At 45.5% G+C, this 17806-nt stretch overlaps 1 protein-coding gene and 1 long non-coding RNA gene across 5 annotated transcripts in view; both read right to left on the bottom strand.

The window, feature by feature from the left end:
- Nucleotides 1-2675, bottom strand: part of naalad2 (N-acetylated alpha-linked acidic dipeptidase 2) — a 65397-nt gene extending 62722 nt beyond the window's left edge. The window contains exons 1-2 of one of the 4 annotated variants that reach the window (XR_008723656.1): nt 1958-2675; nt 1613-1718 (exon numbers count right to left, since the gene is read on the bottom strand). Coding sequence is in view for 1 of the 4 variants with exons in the window: in XM_055637271.1 (XP_055493246.1) it covers nt 1613-1718; nt 1958-2039 (188 nt within the window). In the remaining 3 variants the exon portion in view is untranslated. Of the gene's footprint in view, nt 1-849; nt 978-1612; nt 1721-1957 lie in introns of those variants that run through there. The other 3 variants (XM_055637271.1, XM_055637273.1, XM_055637272.1) reach the window with 3 other exon arrangements.
- A 9219-nt stretch (nt 2676-11894) lies between these two features.
- LOC129698252 (uncharacterized) lies at nt 11895-14379 on the bottom strand. Its single transcript, XR_008723655.1, has 2 exons — nt 13436-14379; nt 11895-12716 (listed from the first exon to the last, which is right to left on the bottom strand). It is a non-coding gene; the product is annotated as an uncharacterized LOC129698252 (long non-coding RNA).
- Nucleotides 14380-17806: the final 3427 nt, after the last annotated feature.

Raw genomic sequence — 17806 nt, 5'->3', positions numbered from 1 at the left:
TTCGAAAACATCACCCATTCCTTCGCCCCAGGGAGCTGCTTGTCCTGATGAGTTACTCCAGCTTTTCGTGTCTATCTTCGGTTTAAACCAGCATCTGCAGTTCATTCCTGCACATTGAAATAACGAGGAGTCTAGAGATGGACATTCAATATCTGTCACACAATGCAACATTGCTGGACATAGCCCACTCAAGTCTACTGGATCAGGGTGAGGGTGCGGCTTTGCAAGATGATTGGAACCAGAGGGCATCCGTCAAAATATGTGTGGCAGCAGAGAAAATGCAAGCACTGGAAAGTAATTAATTCACTACATTTAGAACCTTAGAATTATACAGCACAGAAATAGACCCTCTCTGTACTTCTCATCCATGCTGACCATGATACCCATCTCCATTGCAGCAGGAAAACTGGCACAAACTCTAGAGAAGTATTCGGGTTGCAGACTAGGAACATGTTCAAATTGTGCAGGAAGGAACTACACCAACTACGCTGGTTTACACCAAAGATAGATTCTCTCTCTCTGTACCTCCCCCATACTAGCTGTCGTACTAGTTTCACTGTTGTCCTGCTGAGTTTCACTATATAACTCGTTATCACCTTTCCCACAGCCAACAATGGACCATTGTGAGCTCCACCATTACTTCGTTGCTTTTTGCATATCTTTCGTTCATTTGTTCTATGTACCTTCTTTCTCTCTCGCTTCCCTTACCCCTGACTCTCAGACAGAAGAAAGGTCTCGACCCGAAACGTCACCTCGTCTTTTTCACCAGAAGTGCTACCTGACCCGCTGAGTTACTCCAGTTTCTGTGTGTTTAACACGTTAAAATAAACGGTTGCAAAGTTAAATTACCTTGATTTAAAACGTTGTGGAATCTGGGCAATCAATAAAATTAATAGTGCTTCTGAAGGTTTCTTAAATCTTCAATATGCGCGAAAAATAATCCACGGAGTTCAAGTTCCATTGCAGAGATAAACAACCTGGGCAATGAATTCAGGGGAGAGAAAACGCTGAAAGTCAAAGCTGCTCATCTGTGTGTGTGTGTGAGAGAGAGAGAGAAAAGCACGGAGGCCCAGCCTAGTCTCACCAAGAGACAAACTGGGCGGTGCGCAGCGAGGGTTCTCTCGATGCCTTTCCACAATATTTATGCTTTAAAATGGGGTTATGCACAGGGTTGGCTGATTCCAGCCAAAGATCCTATAGCAGAGCTCTGCTATAGGATCTTTGATTCCAGCAACTGCTGTCTCGTGTGTCGCGTTCTCTGATCGCCAGGAGGAGCGCGGAGCCCCGGGGAATGCAGTGACAAATAAATGAAGAACCTTTAGCTATAAACCCACCCTTAACCACCAAACCTAACCCTGCACCAAATATAGACACACAATGCTGGAGTAACTCAGCGGGACAGGCAGCATCTCTGGAGAGAAGGAATGGGTGGCGTGTCTGGTCGAGACCCTTCTTCAGTTCCTTCCTACACACCTGCTCCATACGTGCACAACAAAAAAATTTTTTTGAAGTCACGCCACGAAGAATGACCCCCCCACCCCCCACACGCACAAATGTCCAACTAGCTTAAAAAGTGGTAGAAATGGGACGTGGTATGAAAAATTGAGCCTACCGGAGGTATGATCTGATATTTTCAGCTTGCATCTCATTCAGCAGTTTATTCTGTATATTTATACGTTTCATTGGAGAGAAGTTCATGCACGACCGACCAAACCATCCTTGAACAGAAAGTTTGACATTCAATTACCGAAATAATTTGGGTTTAATGCGAGTGCACTTATCGAGTGTTGCAATTGAATTACTAGCGGGGTCGGGTCAGTTAGGAGCATGCAGATGGCAAATTATATCAACTGACAAATTATATTTTATATAAATGATGATCTTAATTAGAGCCCGAATTTCAAGCTCCACTTCAGTCTGACCGGGCCCCCGTGCACATTATTTGAGCCGTGCTCACCTATTAGAAATCCGACGAAGACGACAGCGGACAATATCAACAGCCTTCGCGTCCACTTGCACAAGCTGTCAGCCGACTTCATTTTCACTTGCTCGTCTGTTTGATCAACTCTCCCAGAGTGAAAGCCTGAACTGAGCCTCCAGAACCCTTTGTCCAGAACAGCTGGGGGGGCCTTCACTACCCCGTGAAACGCTGCGAGAGTACGTAAATGTTGGCCATGTGACTTACATCGTTGCCACCACTCAAGACAGCTAAAGTAACTTGCAGGATATCAGCAAAAAGCGCGGAGAACTCCCAGACACAATTGAGCCAAAGTGGAATGTTTAATTTGAAACAACCAGCGACGGATAAGGCTGCAGTCAGAGCTCCCTGAATTCTTACATACCTTACGGCGCATTTTTTGGGGACGTGAAAGGTCACGGGGAGAACGTGCAAAATCCACATAGACAGTATCCAAGTTGTAAGTCAGGATTATGGTTTCAACTCTGGCATTGTGGAGAACTGTGACCAAAGATCCTATAGGATCTTTGACTGTGACCTTAGTCTTACAGATTAGTCTGAAGAAGGGTCTCGACCCGAAACGTCACCCATTCCTTCTCTCTAGAGATGCTGTCAGTCCCGCTGAGTTACTCCCGCATTTTGTGTCTTTCTTCGACTGCGACTTTACAGTTAAGCACTCAAATTATCGAGCATGGCTTGCTCCTGAGATGGCAGATAAAATGAAACCTGTAGATATGTGCAACAGCATCATAATTCAAACAGCACACCGCTAAGATTTCCCACAGTTAAGAATTTACACGGCATTAACACTTCCCATTGTTTAATCACTGCAGAACGCTCACAACTCCACAATTCAGACATTGCATCCCACGGTTCGCCCTCCGCTCAACGCGAACATCCTTACAGTGTAAGAAGGAACGGCAGATGCGGGTTTGCACCGAAGATAGACCAAAAAAGTTGGAGTGGGTCAGGCAGCTCTGGGAAAAAAAAAGGAATAGGTGACGTTTCGGGTCGAGATCCCTCTTCAGACTGAGAATCAGGGGAAAGGGAAACGAGATATAGAAAGTGCATAGAACAAATGAATGAAAGATATGCAAAAAACATCGACGAGCAAGGAAAAGTGGAGCCCACAATGATCCATTGTTCAGGTACTGCCCGGTATTAATACATCCAATAGTTCACATTCTACAGTTCAGACACTGCCCAGTGTCGGCACTCCCACTGATCTTGTGTCTGACACAAGGGCCGGATTTACATAAAGTTCACAAGTTTAAACTTAGGGCCTCGAGATCTAGGGGGGCCTCGGCCCCCTCCGCCAAGGTGTATAAAACTTTTGACATAATGGCGTTGTTCCAAACCCAAAGATCAGAGCGGAGCTTATAATCTTTGGCAAAACCTACCATCAGTAGCGCTGTGCGATAGTGGCATTGTAACAAAACCCATCAGTGGCGCTGTGCGATAGTGGCATTGTTACAAAACCTACCATCAGTGGTGCTGTGCTTGCGATTCCGGAGGCGGGATTAAAATGCAGGTGAGGTTTATATTCGTTGTGGAGAGGAATTTGCTCCAAAGATCCTTGGATCTTTGATTTGCTCCAACTGCAACTCAAAGACCTGATGCTGAAAATCTGTTCTACGCGAATAAAAATGCCTTCAACGCCTTCACCATCATGGATCGCAAGTGCAGGACAAAGCAAAAGGTATGTAGTTTATTTAACCGTTTTCCCCGCACCGGGGTCTACTCACCTCGCTGCCTCACCGGGCCCACCGACAATCCGCCCACTGGGACCTCCCATGTTTTGCCCGCTGATCCAGACTCCATTCCCTGCAGACTTCCACCATCGAATCCACCGACGCTTGCCACTCCTTCGGCCTCCAGCAGCCCGCGGCCGTTGCCTTACCTGCATCCTGGGATCAGCACCGGGACTGGAGTTTCAACGCTGTAGACTCCAACTCCCCTGGGTTTGACTGTGCTGGGTCACTTCCCCCAACCCTGGTAACATCTGTGGCTGTTCCACTGGGTCTTCCCCATCCCCCTCAAACCACGTGATCCCAGCACATCCCCACCCACACTACAGTCCTCTCATACCCCCCACCAGACATCACCTTGGCCTCAGTCCACTCATCTTCCTTCCTCTGGCCCCAACCCCCATCCCTGCCATGTGTTCACCATGCCTCCTGACCTGCAACCTCCGGCAACCACCTGAACCGTGCGGTTCCCAGAGGTTGCAGGTATTGCCGGAGGTGGCAGGTAGTGGAAGCAGGTAGTGAGACTGACAAAAACCTCCGGGAACCACACGGAAACCTTGGGTGGGGCGCAAAGTCTCCAGAGGTTTCCGTTCATGTTTCCTAAGTGGGACAGGGGCATTACGTTCACCTTAGCTTAGTTTAGTTTAGTTCAGAGATACAGTGTGGAAACAGGGCCTTTTGCCCAACAAGCCGTGAAAAATTTGGACATCCGCACCCTAGCTTACACTAGGACCATTTACAGAGGCCTGGTACCTACAAAGGGGTTTTTTTTGTTGTGGAATGTGGGTCACCTGAAGAAACCCCACATGGGGAAGAAGCGTAGTCAAACTCCACACAGACAGCAGTTTCAGTATCCTCTGCCGGTCTCCAGGGGTGAAGACAGAAACTCGACTAGGGTGGGATGTCACCACAGCCCCTATTCATAACTCCTCAGAAAATGCTGTGAAATAAACATTGCTTAAAAAGTCCAACTTTCAGTCTTAAAGGCCTACTCCTCATTCTGAGACAGTCCCCCTGCCTTTCTCACCTGCTCAGTTAGTTTTCATATCCCCATATCATCCTAATAAGCCAAAAAAATGGTATGTTTCAATGGGTCACCAAATCCCCTAAATTCTGAAGATTAGAAGTTTAGCTCACTCCATCTCCCATCTTACGATAAACCCGCCATGTCAGGATCCAGTCTGGTGAATCTTCAAATACACTTTTCCCAATAACAACTCCATTTTTTTCAACTGAAAAGATCAACATTTTTTTTTTTTGTTATTATCATTGCTATGTACGAGGACCAGCAATAAACTTTGTTTTGTCTGTCCAATCCAAATCAGATAATACTATACATGAATACAATCAAGCCAAACTTAGTTTCATGTTGAATGACAAGAAAGAAAGTGCAGAATATAGTTTCTCAGCTTTGTAGCCTTAAGAGTCTAGCCACACCAATGTCTTTTGATAAAGCAGAATTGAAAATTCGGACCCATCAAGCTTCTGCTAGGACCATTTCAAGTCTGGTAGCTGGGAAGATCTTCCCCTGGTGGTACAACCCTTCAAGTTTCTGTATCCTCTGCCCCCCGGGAACGGGGTGAACACATATACTAGGGTGGGACTTTCTCACCACAGCCTTAGATAGTTGGAGTAAAATCTTTACTCTTATAAAGACAACTCCTTTCATAAAGGCCAACATGTAACTAATTCCCTAGCTGCATCTCCCTGTTGTTCGGAAACACCTACCTTTTCACTGAGCAATCACAATATAGGTCAAGGGCCAAACTTGATCGAGTTTTTAAACTCAATGGATAGACAAGTTGACGTGGAAATTCTTTTCCTATGTCTTATGATCCCTTTCAAACAAGTGTCTTCCTGACATGAGGGAATCACAGCACTTCTATTTTAACTACTGGGGTTTTCTTTACTCAGAACAGCTCATCTGTGTGCTATGACCCACTCAGTCAGGTGGTCTGGAGGCAGGTTCCTCTTTTATCCTCTTTTAGTTTCATGTTGTCAGCAAAATACATTACCTTTGATCTGTCTGTCAGCCACAGCATGTGATAGCAGAATTAGACTATTCGGCCCATCAAGTCTACTCCACCATTCAATCATAGCTGATCTATCTTTCCCCCTTTAACCCCATTCTCCTGACTTCTCCCCATAAATCCTAACACAATATACATGGACTTTATAAGGGACATCATGGGGGCTTTAATTCTGTTCGGCACGGACTAGAAATTCCTCGAGATGGTTTGTTTCAGAAACACCTAATTGTGCATATGAAAGCTTACAGGCAATATGATAATAGCTATCAGATTTGGTGGTATGAATTGAAAGACAAATATTGGCCCCAGTAATGGGGGATAATGTCTGCTGATGTTCATGCCATGGGATCTGTTATGCCTACACACCAGGTCAGACAGGACCCTGTGTTAATATCCAAACTCTCTAGCCCCTAACCCTCTTTCGCCCCATTGAAGCAGTTGTCCATATACTATAATTTTCTATAAACTTGTTTATTAGGAAACAGTTCCTCTGACAGTGCGGTACGACCTCAAGTCTCTGGAGTGGGATGTAAACTTGTTGTCTTTTAACCCACAAACAAGGGCACTCCCTACTGAGTCACACATGACAGTCACAGCAACAAGTCACTAGTCCTTTTCACAACCTTCCTGCTTCAGAAAGTGGAGCGAGACAACTTACCGATTGGATCACCCATTTGGGCAGATAATATAAAAGTGCAATGTCTACCCCAATATGTGTACCACACACTAGTTCGTACTACCCATACACTAGCTCTATCCTACACACTAGGGAAAGTTTACAGAAGCTAATTAACCTACACGTGTTTGGGATGTGGGAGGAAACTGGAGCACCCGGAGAAAACTCATGTGATCACAGTGAGAATGTACAAACTCCGTACGGACAGCACCCTTAGTCTGGATCGAACCTGAGTTCCTGGCACTGGCAGCAACCCGACCAATTGGACCATTGTGCCGTCCATTTATTTATAACTTGTTTGCAGCTGTTTATTCATGCTGTGTTCATCATAAACATTTGGAAACCGTGTAAAAGGCCATGGTGGGCTAAGGTGTCATCGAGGGGTCTTGGTTTCCACCCCCTGTGGCATAACTGGTGTTCGAGTCAGGGGTAATGAGAAGAAGGTAGGAGAATGGGGTTTAATGGGAAATATAGATCAGCCATAATTGAAAGGCAGAGTAGACTTGGAACGGAATGTAACACTTTATTGTCACATGTGACAAGGCAGTGAAATTCTTTGCTTGAATACCCAATTTATACAAATAGCAGCCACCTATGATGCTGGCAAAGTTATAAAGTACACCGGCTCCTCCTTTTGTTCCTCCCCACCACAGCGATTCCCCTACACCGGGTCCCCATTGTTCTTTGTTCCCCCTCCCTCCCATTCATTGTCCATTGTTCTTCTCCCCACTCACGGCGGTCCCTCCACCCCGGGTCCTCCATTGTGCTTCCCTCCCCTCCATGCGCTCATTGACCGTCGACCCGCAAGGCATGATGGGCCGAATGGTCAAATTCTGCTCTTATCACTTATGAACACACCCCAGGGGAAGGGGCTGCAGCAGCAAGTCAAACTTTAAGGAAGAAGTGGGATAAGTTAAATAAAATGGCAGCTCTGAAGAAGGGTCTCGATCCAAAACGTCACCCATTCCTTCTCTCGAGATGCTCCCTCTCCGCTGAGTTACTGCAGCATTTTGTGTTTATCTTCTTTAAATAAGATGGCAGGCAGCACCTGGTGGAGACACCCCTCAAACAAGGGAAGTGAGCCACATGAGTGGCAAGGGTGCATGGAATAAGGATAATTTGCGAACACTACCATAGAACACTAATAAATCTATAAAAACTGAGAATATCAGAAGTTTGTGCACTGTTCTTGTTTTGTGTATATTTTTTTATTATTCTGAATGATGCTTATTTTGGGGGAAAAGAATGATGGTAGACACTCCAGAAGCACCGTCTAAGGTCCTTCTGCTGCTGAACATTGAGGGGCAAAGTCTAGTGGAAAACCCCTTCAAACAAGGGCAGGGATATCCCCTCACGGAGGCCACAAGGGTATTTTGTTTAAAGATAGGTGTGAACACTACAAAGTATGAATGGAGAGAATCAAAGTACAGAATTAAGTGATATGGGGAGAAAGCTGCAATGGGGAACTGATTTAGGATGATCAGCCATGATCGTGTTGAATGGTGGTGCTGACTCGAAGGGCCAAATGGCCTACTCCTGCACCTGTTTTCTATGTTTCTATGACACCATCCAATGTATAGGCACTGATAATGAGTTTTTACAGTCTTTGGTTTTGTATATATTTTTTCTTCTGCATATAGTTTATTTTTGGGGGGGGAAATGGCAGGCGTTAGATGAAAGGTGAACCCAAGACATAGACATGGTCTTGCACAAAGTTTGAGAAGTTAAATGTTACTTCTGTTTATATTCTTATATTTAGACTTACCTCTCCTCCCACATCCATTCTCATTCCATTTACTCAGTCAAGAAAACCAATGCGATTATAATTGTGCTAACTGCACAAGGTGAAGTTTTTACATCAGAAATACCTATGAGTAGCCATGGAAGCAGAGCTGATAGTACTATTGCATATACATCCTCTCCCATTAGAAGTAACTAATCCCTTGATCATAATACACAATGTAGGATAGAAGCAGTGGGAACAATCGGCAGCTTATCACAAAGGCTGAAACTTCAAGGCAATTGAAGACAGATCATTGATGTGGCTCTTCCATACCGTAGCAGAGGGGGGGGGGGGGGGGGGGGGGGGGGGGGGGGGGGGGGGGGGGGGGGGGGGGGGGGGGGGGGGGTGGGGGGGTAATTAAGTGTTTCAGAAGGAACTGCAGATGCTGGAAAATCGAAGGTACACAAAAATGCTGGAGAAACTCAGCGAGTGCAGCAGCATCTATGGAGCGAAGGAAATAGGCAACGCTTCGAGCTGAAATCCGTCCCGAAACATTGCCTATTTCCTTCGCTCCATAGATGCTGCTGCACCCACTCAGTTTCTCCAGCATTTTTGTGTACCTTCGGAGGGTAATTAAGAGTGTGTTCGACTAATCCAATAAAATGATTTATGTGGAGTTGAGGCTGGGTAGAGTAGGGTCAGGTTACTGGGTTGCTAAGATCATTGGGAGGCACAGTGGCTCAGCTGGTAGTGCTGCTATCTCACCAGTGCACAAGATCCAGGTTCGATCCTGACCTTGTGTGCGGTCTGTGTGAAATTTGCACGTTCTCCTTGTGACTGTGTAGGTCTCCTCCAGTTTCTTTCCACATCCCAAAAACGAAGATCTCAGCGAAAACCCACGCGGTCACAAACTCCGTACAGAATGCAGATGACACCAATGTGTGTGGTATCATAGACAGTGAAGATTGTTATCAAAAATTACATCAGGATCTAAATCAGTTGGGCAAATGGTCTGAGCAATAGTTAATGGAGTTTAATCCAGAAAAGTGCATGGTGTTAATTTTTTTTGAAGATATTTGAGGATAGGTTTGGTTAAATGCACAATGGCAGTGGTACATTTAGAACTTCAGAAGGTATGTGATTAGTGCAGTATACTGCTGGCTATTGAGAATTGGCTGACAGGCAGAAACCAAGGATTGGGAATTAATAGGTGGGTAACATAGGAACCCTGATTATTCAGTCTTCTTCAACTAGTTGGATGAGGAAGCCAAATATCACATTTCCAATTTTACTGATGATACAAAACTTAGGAAATGTTTGAGCAGTGAGAAGGATGTAAATAGGTTTTAAAGGGATAGAAACAAGGTGAGTGTGTGGGCCAGAACATAACAAGGAATATAATATGGCAATGTGAAGTCATCTACTGTGGCACACAAAACAAGTTTAAATTGCTTTATTGTTGTGTGCACTGAGATACAGTGAAAAGCTTTTGTTTGCATGCTATGCAATTAAATCAGGTAATACTGTACATAAATACAATCAAGCCATACACAAGCACAATAGGTAGAGAGAGGAGAAACATGCATAGCGCAGCATACAATTTCTCAACATTGTAGCATAATAATTTCTGAGAAAAAGCTCAATGTTCACAATGATGTTGATCTTTGATTATGTTGGCTGTTTTCCCAAACTCTGCTATTTCTTGTGGTCTTGGGCAAAGCTGTTCCCAAACCAAGCTGTGATACAACCCGGCAGTACGTTTTCTGCAGTTCAACTGTAGAAGTTGGTAAGAGTCTTTAAATTAATGTCAAATATCCTTGTCTTCTGAGGAAGTAGAAACGATGGTATGTTTTTTTGGTGATGATGGAATTCAGTGGGCCATATTATTTCCTTCATCTAAATCCATTCTGTGCTTTAACCCAATAAGGTGGTTTCAATTATGTCAATGTACAAATTGGAAGTCTGGATCATTTTCCTGGTGATTCCGGCTACCATCATCATAATGAGTTGCCCAATGGTACTGCAGACTGCTGTTGTAGTGATCTGGAGGATGAAGCGTACCACCGCCATCTTGCTGGAGGGAGCAATAAGAAGCAGGATCCATCCATTCCTTTCTGGAAACTTGAGGTTATTTTCAACATGGCATCCATCTCTAATGGTTAGGGCAGTGCCTCATACTCTGGATCGAACCCAGCTGTAAAAGATAGAATAGTTTAAGGGCCATTCCTTGGAAAGTGAACCAAAAATGTCACACAGGTGATCATATGGCATCACATAAAGTAATACATTAAAAAATTATTGTAAGATTAATCTTATTCATTGCTATTTTCCTACTTGCAGAACTATAGTGCATGTCTGCTAAAGATATGAACATTCTAGCTTTTTAAAATTCACAGGGTTTCTTCTCCAATGCATGTACCTGTCTACATCTTCTGCTTTAAACCATAGGTTGTGGACGAGGGGCACCTTACTCTTTAACATCCTCGCTTGTGTTTCTCCACCCATTAGTTGTGATGCTCATGTTCTCCTGTTTGATCCTTGCCCAGTCTTTTCCTCCTTGTCATCACTGGTGGGTTTTTTTTGTTCAGTGTTGAATTGGTGATGGCTCCATCTTCAAGCAAATAAATGCATCATTCCTGGAGAACTTCCAGAGTTGGTCAGGCTATCTGACATCTTTCTTCTGGCTTTGCCCTGATGGCAAATCCAATGACACTGCAAAAAAGAGACCAGCTTTGTTTTCAATCGTCGTTAGATCAATTGTGATGCCTTGGTTTTCCCAGAGACATTCCGTAGTAGGGTTCTCATGCTGCTGTTCCTCCCATGTATGTTTTCTGCTCTGTCATTTCCCCCCCTTTTTTTGTCTGATCTTCTGTCAAAAAGATGCATCATTCAGGAGATTCTGCCCTGCTATCAGAGTCCTCCCCGAGCTGGTCAGGCTATTTGACATCTTTCTTCTGGTTTTTCCCTTCTGGTGAATCCAATGACAATGCAAATAGATTGTTTCTCAATCGTCCTTAGCTCCAGCTACTTCTGGTGAGTTGCGATGCCTTGGTTTTCACCAGAGCCAATGTGTAGTACGGTTCTGATGCTCCTGTTCCTCCCATGCATGATCCTCATTTTGTCCAGTGTTGACTTGGGTGTGGGTTTTGTCCTGTGACAAAGATAGGCTTCATTACCAGAGATCCCTTGGATTTCAGATGTTGCTTTCTGCATTTGACGTAGCTACTATTGGCACTTGCTCCTCTTCATCTTCTCTTGGACCTCTGGAACCCACCGAGGGCAGAGTCTTCAGCTGTCGAATCCTCGCTGGGATGGCTCCGTCCGTCTTCCTCGATCCCTGATGGCCCAGCTCACTCTTTATCCGTCTCGCTTGGGTGACAAAATTGGGTAATTTGTTGTAACTATCTTTGCCACTTACTCCTTTTTTCCATCTTCTCTCCGGTACCCACCACGGGGCAAGTCCAACATCCGGCACCCACCGAGGGCCAGTCTTCAGCTGCCAAATCCTCTCTTGGGGGGGCACACCTTGATCTCTTTAACATCTTTGCCTGTGTTTCCCATCAACAAGCAGCTTCAGTTATGATGCTCATGCTCTTCCGTTTGGTCCTGGATGGGTCTTTTCCTCCTCGTCATCACTGGTATTTTCTTTTATTCAGTTATAAATTGGTGATGGGTCCACCTTCAGTCAAAAAGATGCATCATTCCTGGAGAGTCTGCCCTGCTAGCAGAGTGCTCCCCGAGCTGGTCAGGCTATTTGACGTCCATGTTAAATTGGTGATGGGTCTATCTTCAGTCAAAAAGATGCATAACTCCTGAAGATTCTGCCTTGCTAGCAGAGTCCTCCCCGGGCTGGTCGGGCTTTTTGAAATCTTTCTTTGGGCTTTGCCCTTCTGGTGAATCCAATGACAATGCAAAAATGAGTTAATCTTGGTTCTCAATCGTCGTTAGCTCCAGCTACTTCTGGTGAGTTGCGATGCCTTGGTTTTCCCAGAGACAATCTGATGCTCCTGTTCCTCCCATGTATGTTCCTCATTTTGTCCAGTGTTGATTTAGGTGTGGGTTCTGTCCTGTGACAAGGAGAGGCTTCATTACCAGAGATCCCTTGTTTTTCAGGTGTCGCCTTCCACATTTGTCGTCACTACCATTGGCAGATGCTCCTCTCTGTCTTTTCTCCGTCCTCCGGCAGCCGTCTTCAGCTGCCGAGTCCTCTCTTGGGTGGCTGCATCCATCTTCCTCGCTCCCCGAGGTCTCAGCTCACTCTTTAACGTCCTTGCTTGGGTGACGAAAGTGGGTCATTTGCTGTAACTGTCTTTGCCACTTACTCCTCTTTTCCATCTTCTCTCCGGTAACCACCATGGGGCAAGTCCAACATCCGGCATCCACCGCGGGCCCGTCTTCAGCTGCCAAATCCTCTCTTGGGGGGCACTCCTTGATCTCTTTAACATCTTTGCTTGTGTTTCCCATCAACATGCAGCTTCAGTTATGATGTTCATACTCTCCTGTTTGGTCCTGGATGGGTCTTTTCATCCTCGTCATCACTGGTATTTTCTTTTATTCGGTTATAAATTGATGATGGGTCCACCTTCAGTCAAAAAGATGCATCATTCCTGAAGATTCTGCCTTGCTAGCAGAGTCCTCCTCGAGCTGGTCAGGCTATTTGACATCTTTCCTCTGGCTTTGACCTGATGGTGAATCCAATGACATTGCAAAAAAGAGTCCAGCTTGGTTCTCAATCGTCCTTAGATCAGTTGTGATGCCTTGGTTTTCCCAGAGACAATCCGTAGTAGGGTTCTGATGCTGCTGTTCCTCCCATGTATGTTTTCTGCTCTGTAATTTCCTCCTCCTTGTGTCTGGTGTTGACTTGGATGGGGTATCTGTCCTCTGACAAGGATAGGCTTCATTACCAGAGATCCCTTGGCTTTCAGGTGAAACTTTCAGCATTTGTTGTACCTACCATTGGCACATGCTCCTCTTCTTTATCTTCTCTCCGACACCCACCGTAGGCCCGTCCTCAGCAGCCAAGTCCTCTATTGGACGGCAATGTCGGCCTTTCCCACCCCTCGATGGTCCACCTCCCTCCCTCCCTTTAACAATTCAACCAAAGAAGGTCTATTCCTCACTTTGTGTTGCAGCTATAAATTAATTATGACTCTTTCTACCCAGACTGAAGATCAAATACTGGTCTGAATTACACTCGCAGGGTTCGTAAGTAAGCAAATAGAGAAATAAGGCATCTGGACAAAACAAAATGCAATCACTGGTATTTTCTTTTATTCAGTTATAAATTGGTGATGGGTCCACCTTCAGTCAGAAAGATGCATCATTCCTGGAGAGTCTGCCCTGCTAGCAGAGTGCTCCCCGAGCTGGCCAGGCTATTTGACGTCTTTCTTCTGGCTTTGCCCTTCTGGTGAATCCAATGACAATGCAAAAAGATTGGTTCTCAATCGTCGTTAGCTCCAGCTTCTTCTGGTGAGTTGCGATGCCTTGGTTTTCCCAGAGACAATCTGTGGTAGGGATGTGATGCTCCTGTTCCTCCCATGTATGTTCCTGATTTTGTTCAGTGTTGATTTAGGTGTGGGTTCTGTCCTGTGACAAGGAGAGGCTTCATTACCAGAGATCCCTTGTTTTTCAGGTGTCGCCTTCCGCATTTGTCGTCACTTACATTGGCAGATGCTCCTCTTCCTCTTCTCTCCGTTCTCCAGCAGCGGTCTTCAGCTGCCGAGTCCTCTCTTGGGTGGCTGCATCCATCTTCCTCGCTCCATTATGTCCCAGCTCACTCTCTTTAACCTCCTTGCTTGGGTGACGAAAGTGGGTAATTTGTCGTAACTATCTTTACTTCTTGATCCTCATCTTCATCTTCTCTCCGGCATCTACCGTGGGCCCGTCTTCTGCTGTCGAATTCACTTGGACGACGCACCTTACTCTTTAACATCCTCGCTTGTGTTTCTCCACCCATTAGTTGTGATGCTCATGTTCTCCTGTTTGATCCTTGCCGAGTCTTTTCCTCCTTGTCATCACTGGTGGGTTTTTTTGTTCAGTGTTGAATTGGTGATGGCTCCATCTTCAAGCAAATAGATGCATCATTCCTGGAGAACTTCCAGAGTTGGTCAGGCTATTTGACATCTTTCTTCTGGCTTTGCCCTGATGGCAAATCCAATGACACTGCAAAAAAGAGTCCAGCTTTGTTTTCAATCGTCGTTAGATCAGTTGTGATGCCTTGGTTTTCCCAGAGACAATCCGTAGTAGGGTTCTCATGCTGCTGTTCCTCCCATGTATGTTTTCTGCTCTGTCATTTCCTCCTCCTTTTGTCTGATCTTCTGTCAAAAAGATGCATCATTCAGGAGATTCTGCCCTGCTAGCAGAGTCCTCCCCGAGCTGGTCAGGCTATTTGACATCTTTCTTCTGGTTTTTCCCTTCTGGTGAATCCAATGACAATGCAAATAGATTGTTTCTCAATCGTCCTTAGCTCCAGCTACTTCTGGTGAGTTGCGATGCCTTGGTTTTCACCAGAGCCAATGTGTAGTACGGTTCTGATGCTCCTGTTCCTCCCATGCATGATCCTCATTTTGTCCAGTGTTGACTTGGGTGTGGGTTCTGTCCTGTGACAAAGATAGGCTTCATTACCAGAGATCCCTTGGATTTCAGGTGTTGCTTTCTGCATTTGACGTAGCTACTATTGGCACTTGCTCCTCTTCGTCTTCTCTTTGACCTCTGGAACCCACCGAGGGCCTGTCTTCAGCTGTCGAATCCTCGCTGGGATGGCTCCGTCTATCTTCCTCGATCCCTGATGGCCCAGCTCACTCTTTATCCGTCTCGCTTGGGTGACAAAATTGGGTAATTTGTTGTAACTATCTTTGACACTTACTCCTTTTTTCCATCTTCTCTCCGGTACCCACCACGGGGCAAGTCCAACATCCGGCACCCACCGAGGGCCCATCTTCTGCTGCCAAATCCTCTCTTGGGGGGGCACAGCTTGATCTCTTTAACATCTTTGCTTGTGTTTCCCATCAACGAGCAGCTTCAGTTATGATGCTCATGCTCTTCGGTTTGGTCCTGGATGGGTCTTTTCCTCCTCGTCATCACTGGTATTTTCTTTTGTTCCGTGTTAAATTGGTGATGGGTCTATCTTCAGTCAAAAAGATGCATCATTCCTGGAGAGTCTGCCCTGCTAGCAGAGTGCTCCCCGAGCTGGTCAGGCTATTTGACGTCTTTCTTCTGGCTTTGCCCTTCTGGTGAATCCAATGACAATGCAAAAAGATTAGTTCTCAATCGTCGTTAGCTCCAGCTTCTTCTGGTGAGTTGCGATGCCTTGGTTTTCCCAGAGACAATGTGCAGTAGAGTTCTGATGCTCCTGTTCCTCCCATGTATGTTCCTCATTTTGTCCAGTGTTGACTTGGGTGTGGGTTCTGACCTGTGACAAGGATAGGCTTCATTACCAGAGATCCCTTGTCTTTCAGGTGTCGCGTTCTGCATTTGTCGTCATTACCATTGGCAGATGCTCCTCTCTGTCTTTTCTCCGTCCTCCGGAACCCACCGCGGGCCTGTCTTTAGCTGCTGAATCCTCTCTTGAACGGGTTCTTATTTTTTTTCAGTGTTGAAGGTTCCATCTTCAGTCAAAAAAATACGCCTTTTGTTGTTGTTGAGATAGTGAAAATTAAACATGCTAATCACACCCAGATCCATAAGTTGGAGGAGGGATGTAGTGTTCAGTAGAAGATAAACGTGAATATTTCTGTTCCTGCTATTTACGTTGTCACAATGACATTACTAATACATTATGAGACATGCTACCAAGTCTGAACATCAATTTGTCATCTGAACTATACTTGCATGTTTCTTAATTAAGCATTACAAATAGAGAAAAAGGACATCCAGGCATAATAAATGCAAACAGGAAACTTAGGGAGTAAAATATTCAGCAGCTCTTACCAGACCTTCAGTTGTAATGGACGAAGGAAGGTTGTAGATGTACTTTATCTTCTCGGACAGGGGACAATTCTCTCCCTGGATGGATCACGTGCAGGATCACGTCCACAACCTGGCCAAGTTAAGCTTACTGGCCTTCAGTGAGTCTGACAGCTGAACTCTGGTAGCACCTTCACCATTTTTTGCCGGAGGGGGGTCTTTCTGGTGTGCTAGGATGGATGTTGTGGGCCAAAAGGGACGGTTTTCCAAAGGGCTAGTATGGACATTGTGAACCTAATGGATTTTTGGGCTGGCAGCTCAGAAACTGCCAGAAATTCTGCCAAAAACTGGTGAGACCAAGGGAAGGAGAGGGTAGACAATCAATTTTAGACCTTTTCATCTAAAGGGGCACAGTTGCAAAAGGTGAGATGTTGGTGAGATTTGTGATTTGGTATGTGGTGTGGATGCACTTTATTACGGTGATCTGTGTTATTAGTGGTATGTAACTAAAGCAGTGTACCATCATGTACCGAACCCAAATACCACCAACTCTGGTTGCGTGGCAAATAAAGATTCTATTCCATACAGTTGCAAAAGGGGCACAGTTGCAAAAGGGGCACAGTTGCAAAAGGGGCACAGTTGCAAAGGGGCACAGTTGCAAAGGGGGCACAGTTGCAAAAGGGGCACAGTTGCAAAAGGGGCACAGTTGCAAAAGGGGCACAGTTGCAAAAGGGGCACAGTTGCAAAAGGGGCACAGTTGCAAAAGGGGCACAGTTGCAAAAGGGGCACAGTTGCAAAAGGGGCACAGTTGCAAAAGGGGCACAGTTGCAAAAGGGGCACAGTTGCAAAAGGGGCACAGTTGCAAAAGGGGCACAGTTGCAAAAGGGGCACAGTTGCAAAAGGGGCACAGTTGCAAAAGGGGCACAGTTGCAAAAGGGGCACAGTTGCAAAAGGGGCACAGTTGCAAAAGGGTCACAGTTGCAAAAGGGGCACAGTTGCAAAAAGGGGCACAGTTGCAAAAGGGGCAGAGTTGCAGTTGCAAAAGGGGCACAGTTGCAAAAGGGGCACAGTTGCAAAAGGGGCACAGTTGCAAAAGGGGGCACAGTTGCAAAAGGGGCACAGTTGCAAAAGGGGCACAGTTGCAAAAGGGGCACAGTTGCAAAAGGGGCACAGTTGCAAAAGGGGCACAGTTGCAAAAGGGGCACAGTTGCAAAAGGGGCACAGTTGCAAAAGGGGCACAGTTGCAAAAGGGGCACAGTTGCAAAAGGGGCACAGTTGCAAAAGGGGCACAGTTGCAAAAGGGGCACAGTTGCAAAAGGGGCACAAAAACAAAAAAACACATAATGGGCACTCACTGGTCAGTATTCTCAGTGTTCTGTAGATTTCCAGCTCGGGCTGAAAGTCACAAAACCTCTCCCTCCCCTATCTTGCAGAGACCGAGCCACATATTTTAAACAGTAATAAACCGTGTTCAATGCAACACAAGCAAGCATTATGAAGTCTCTAATGTTAAGATTTCAAGAAATCTTTAAGTCATTTTACAATCACCAGTGGCCTTCATTACAGCATCAAATGTTTTGTTAATAAAAATTAAACATGCTAATCACACCCGGATCCATAAGTTGGAGGAGGGATGTAGTGTTCAGTAGAAGATAAACGTGAATATTTCTGTTCCTGCAATTTACGTTGTCACAATGACATTACTAATAAACTATGACACATGTTACCAAGTCTGAACATCTTCATCTGAACTATACTTGCATGTTT

This window comes from Leucoraja erinacea, chromosome 6 (genome assembly GCF_028641065.1).
Source record: "Leucoraja erinacea ecotype New England chromosome 6, Leri_hhj_1, whole genome shotgun sequence".
Classification (NCBI taxonomy): Eukaryota; Metazoa; Chordata; class Chondrichthyes; order Rajiformes; family Rajidae; genus Leucoraja; species Leucoraja erinaceus.
Note: the sequence above shows the minus strand (reverse complement) of the source record. Positions and strands in the feature narration are given on the sequence as shown.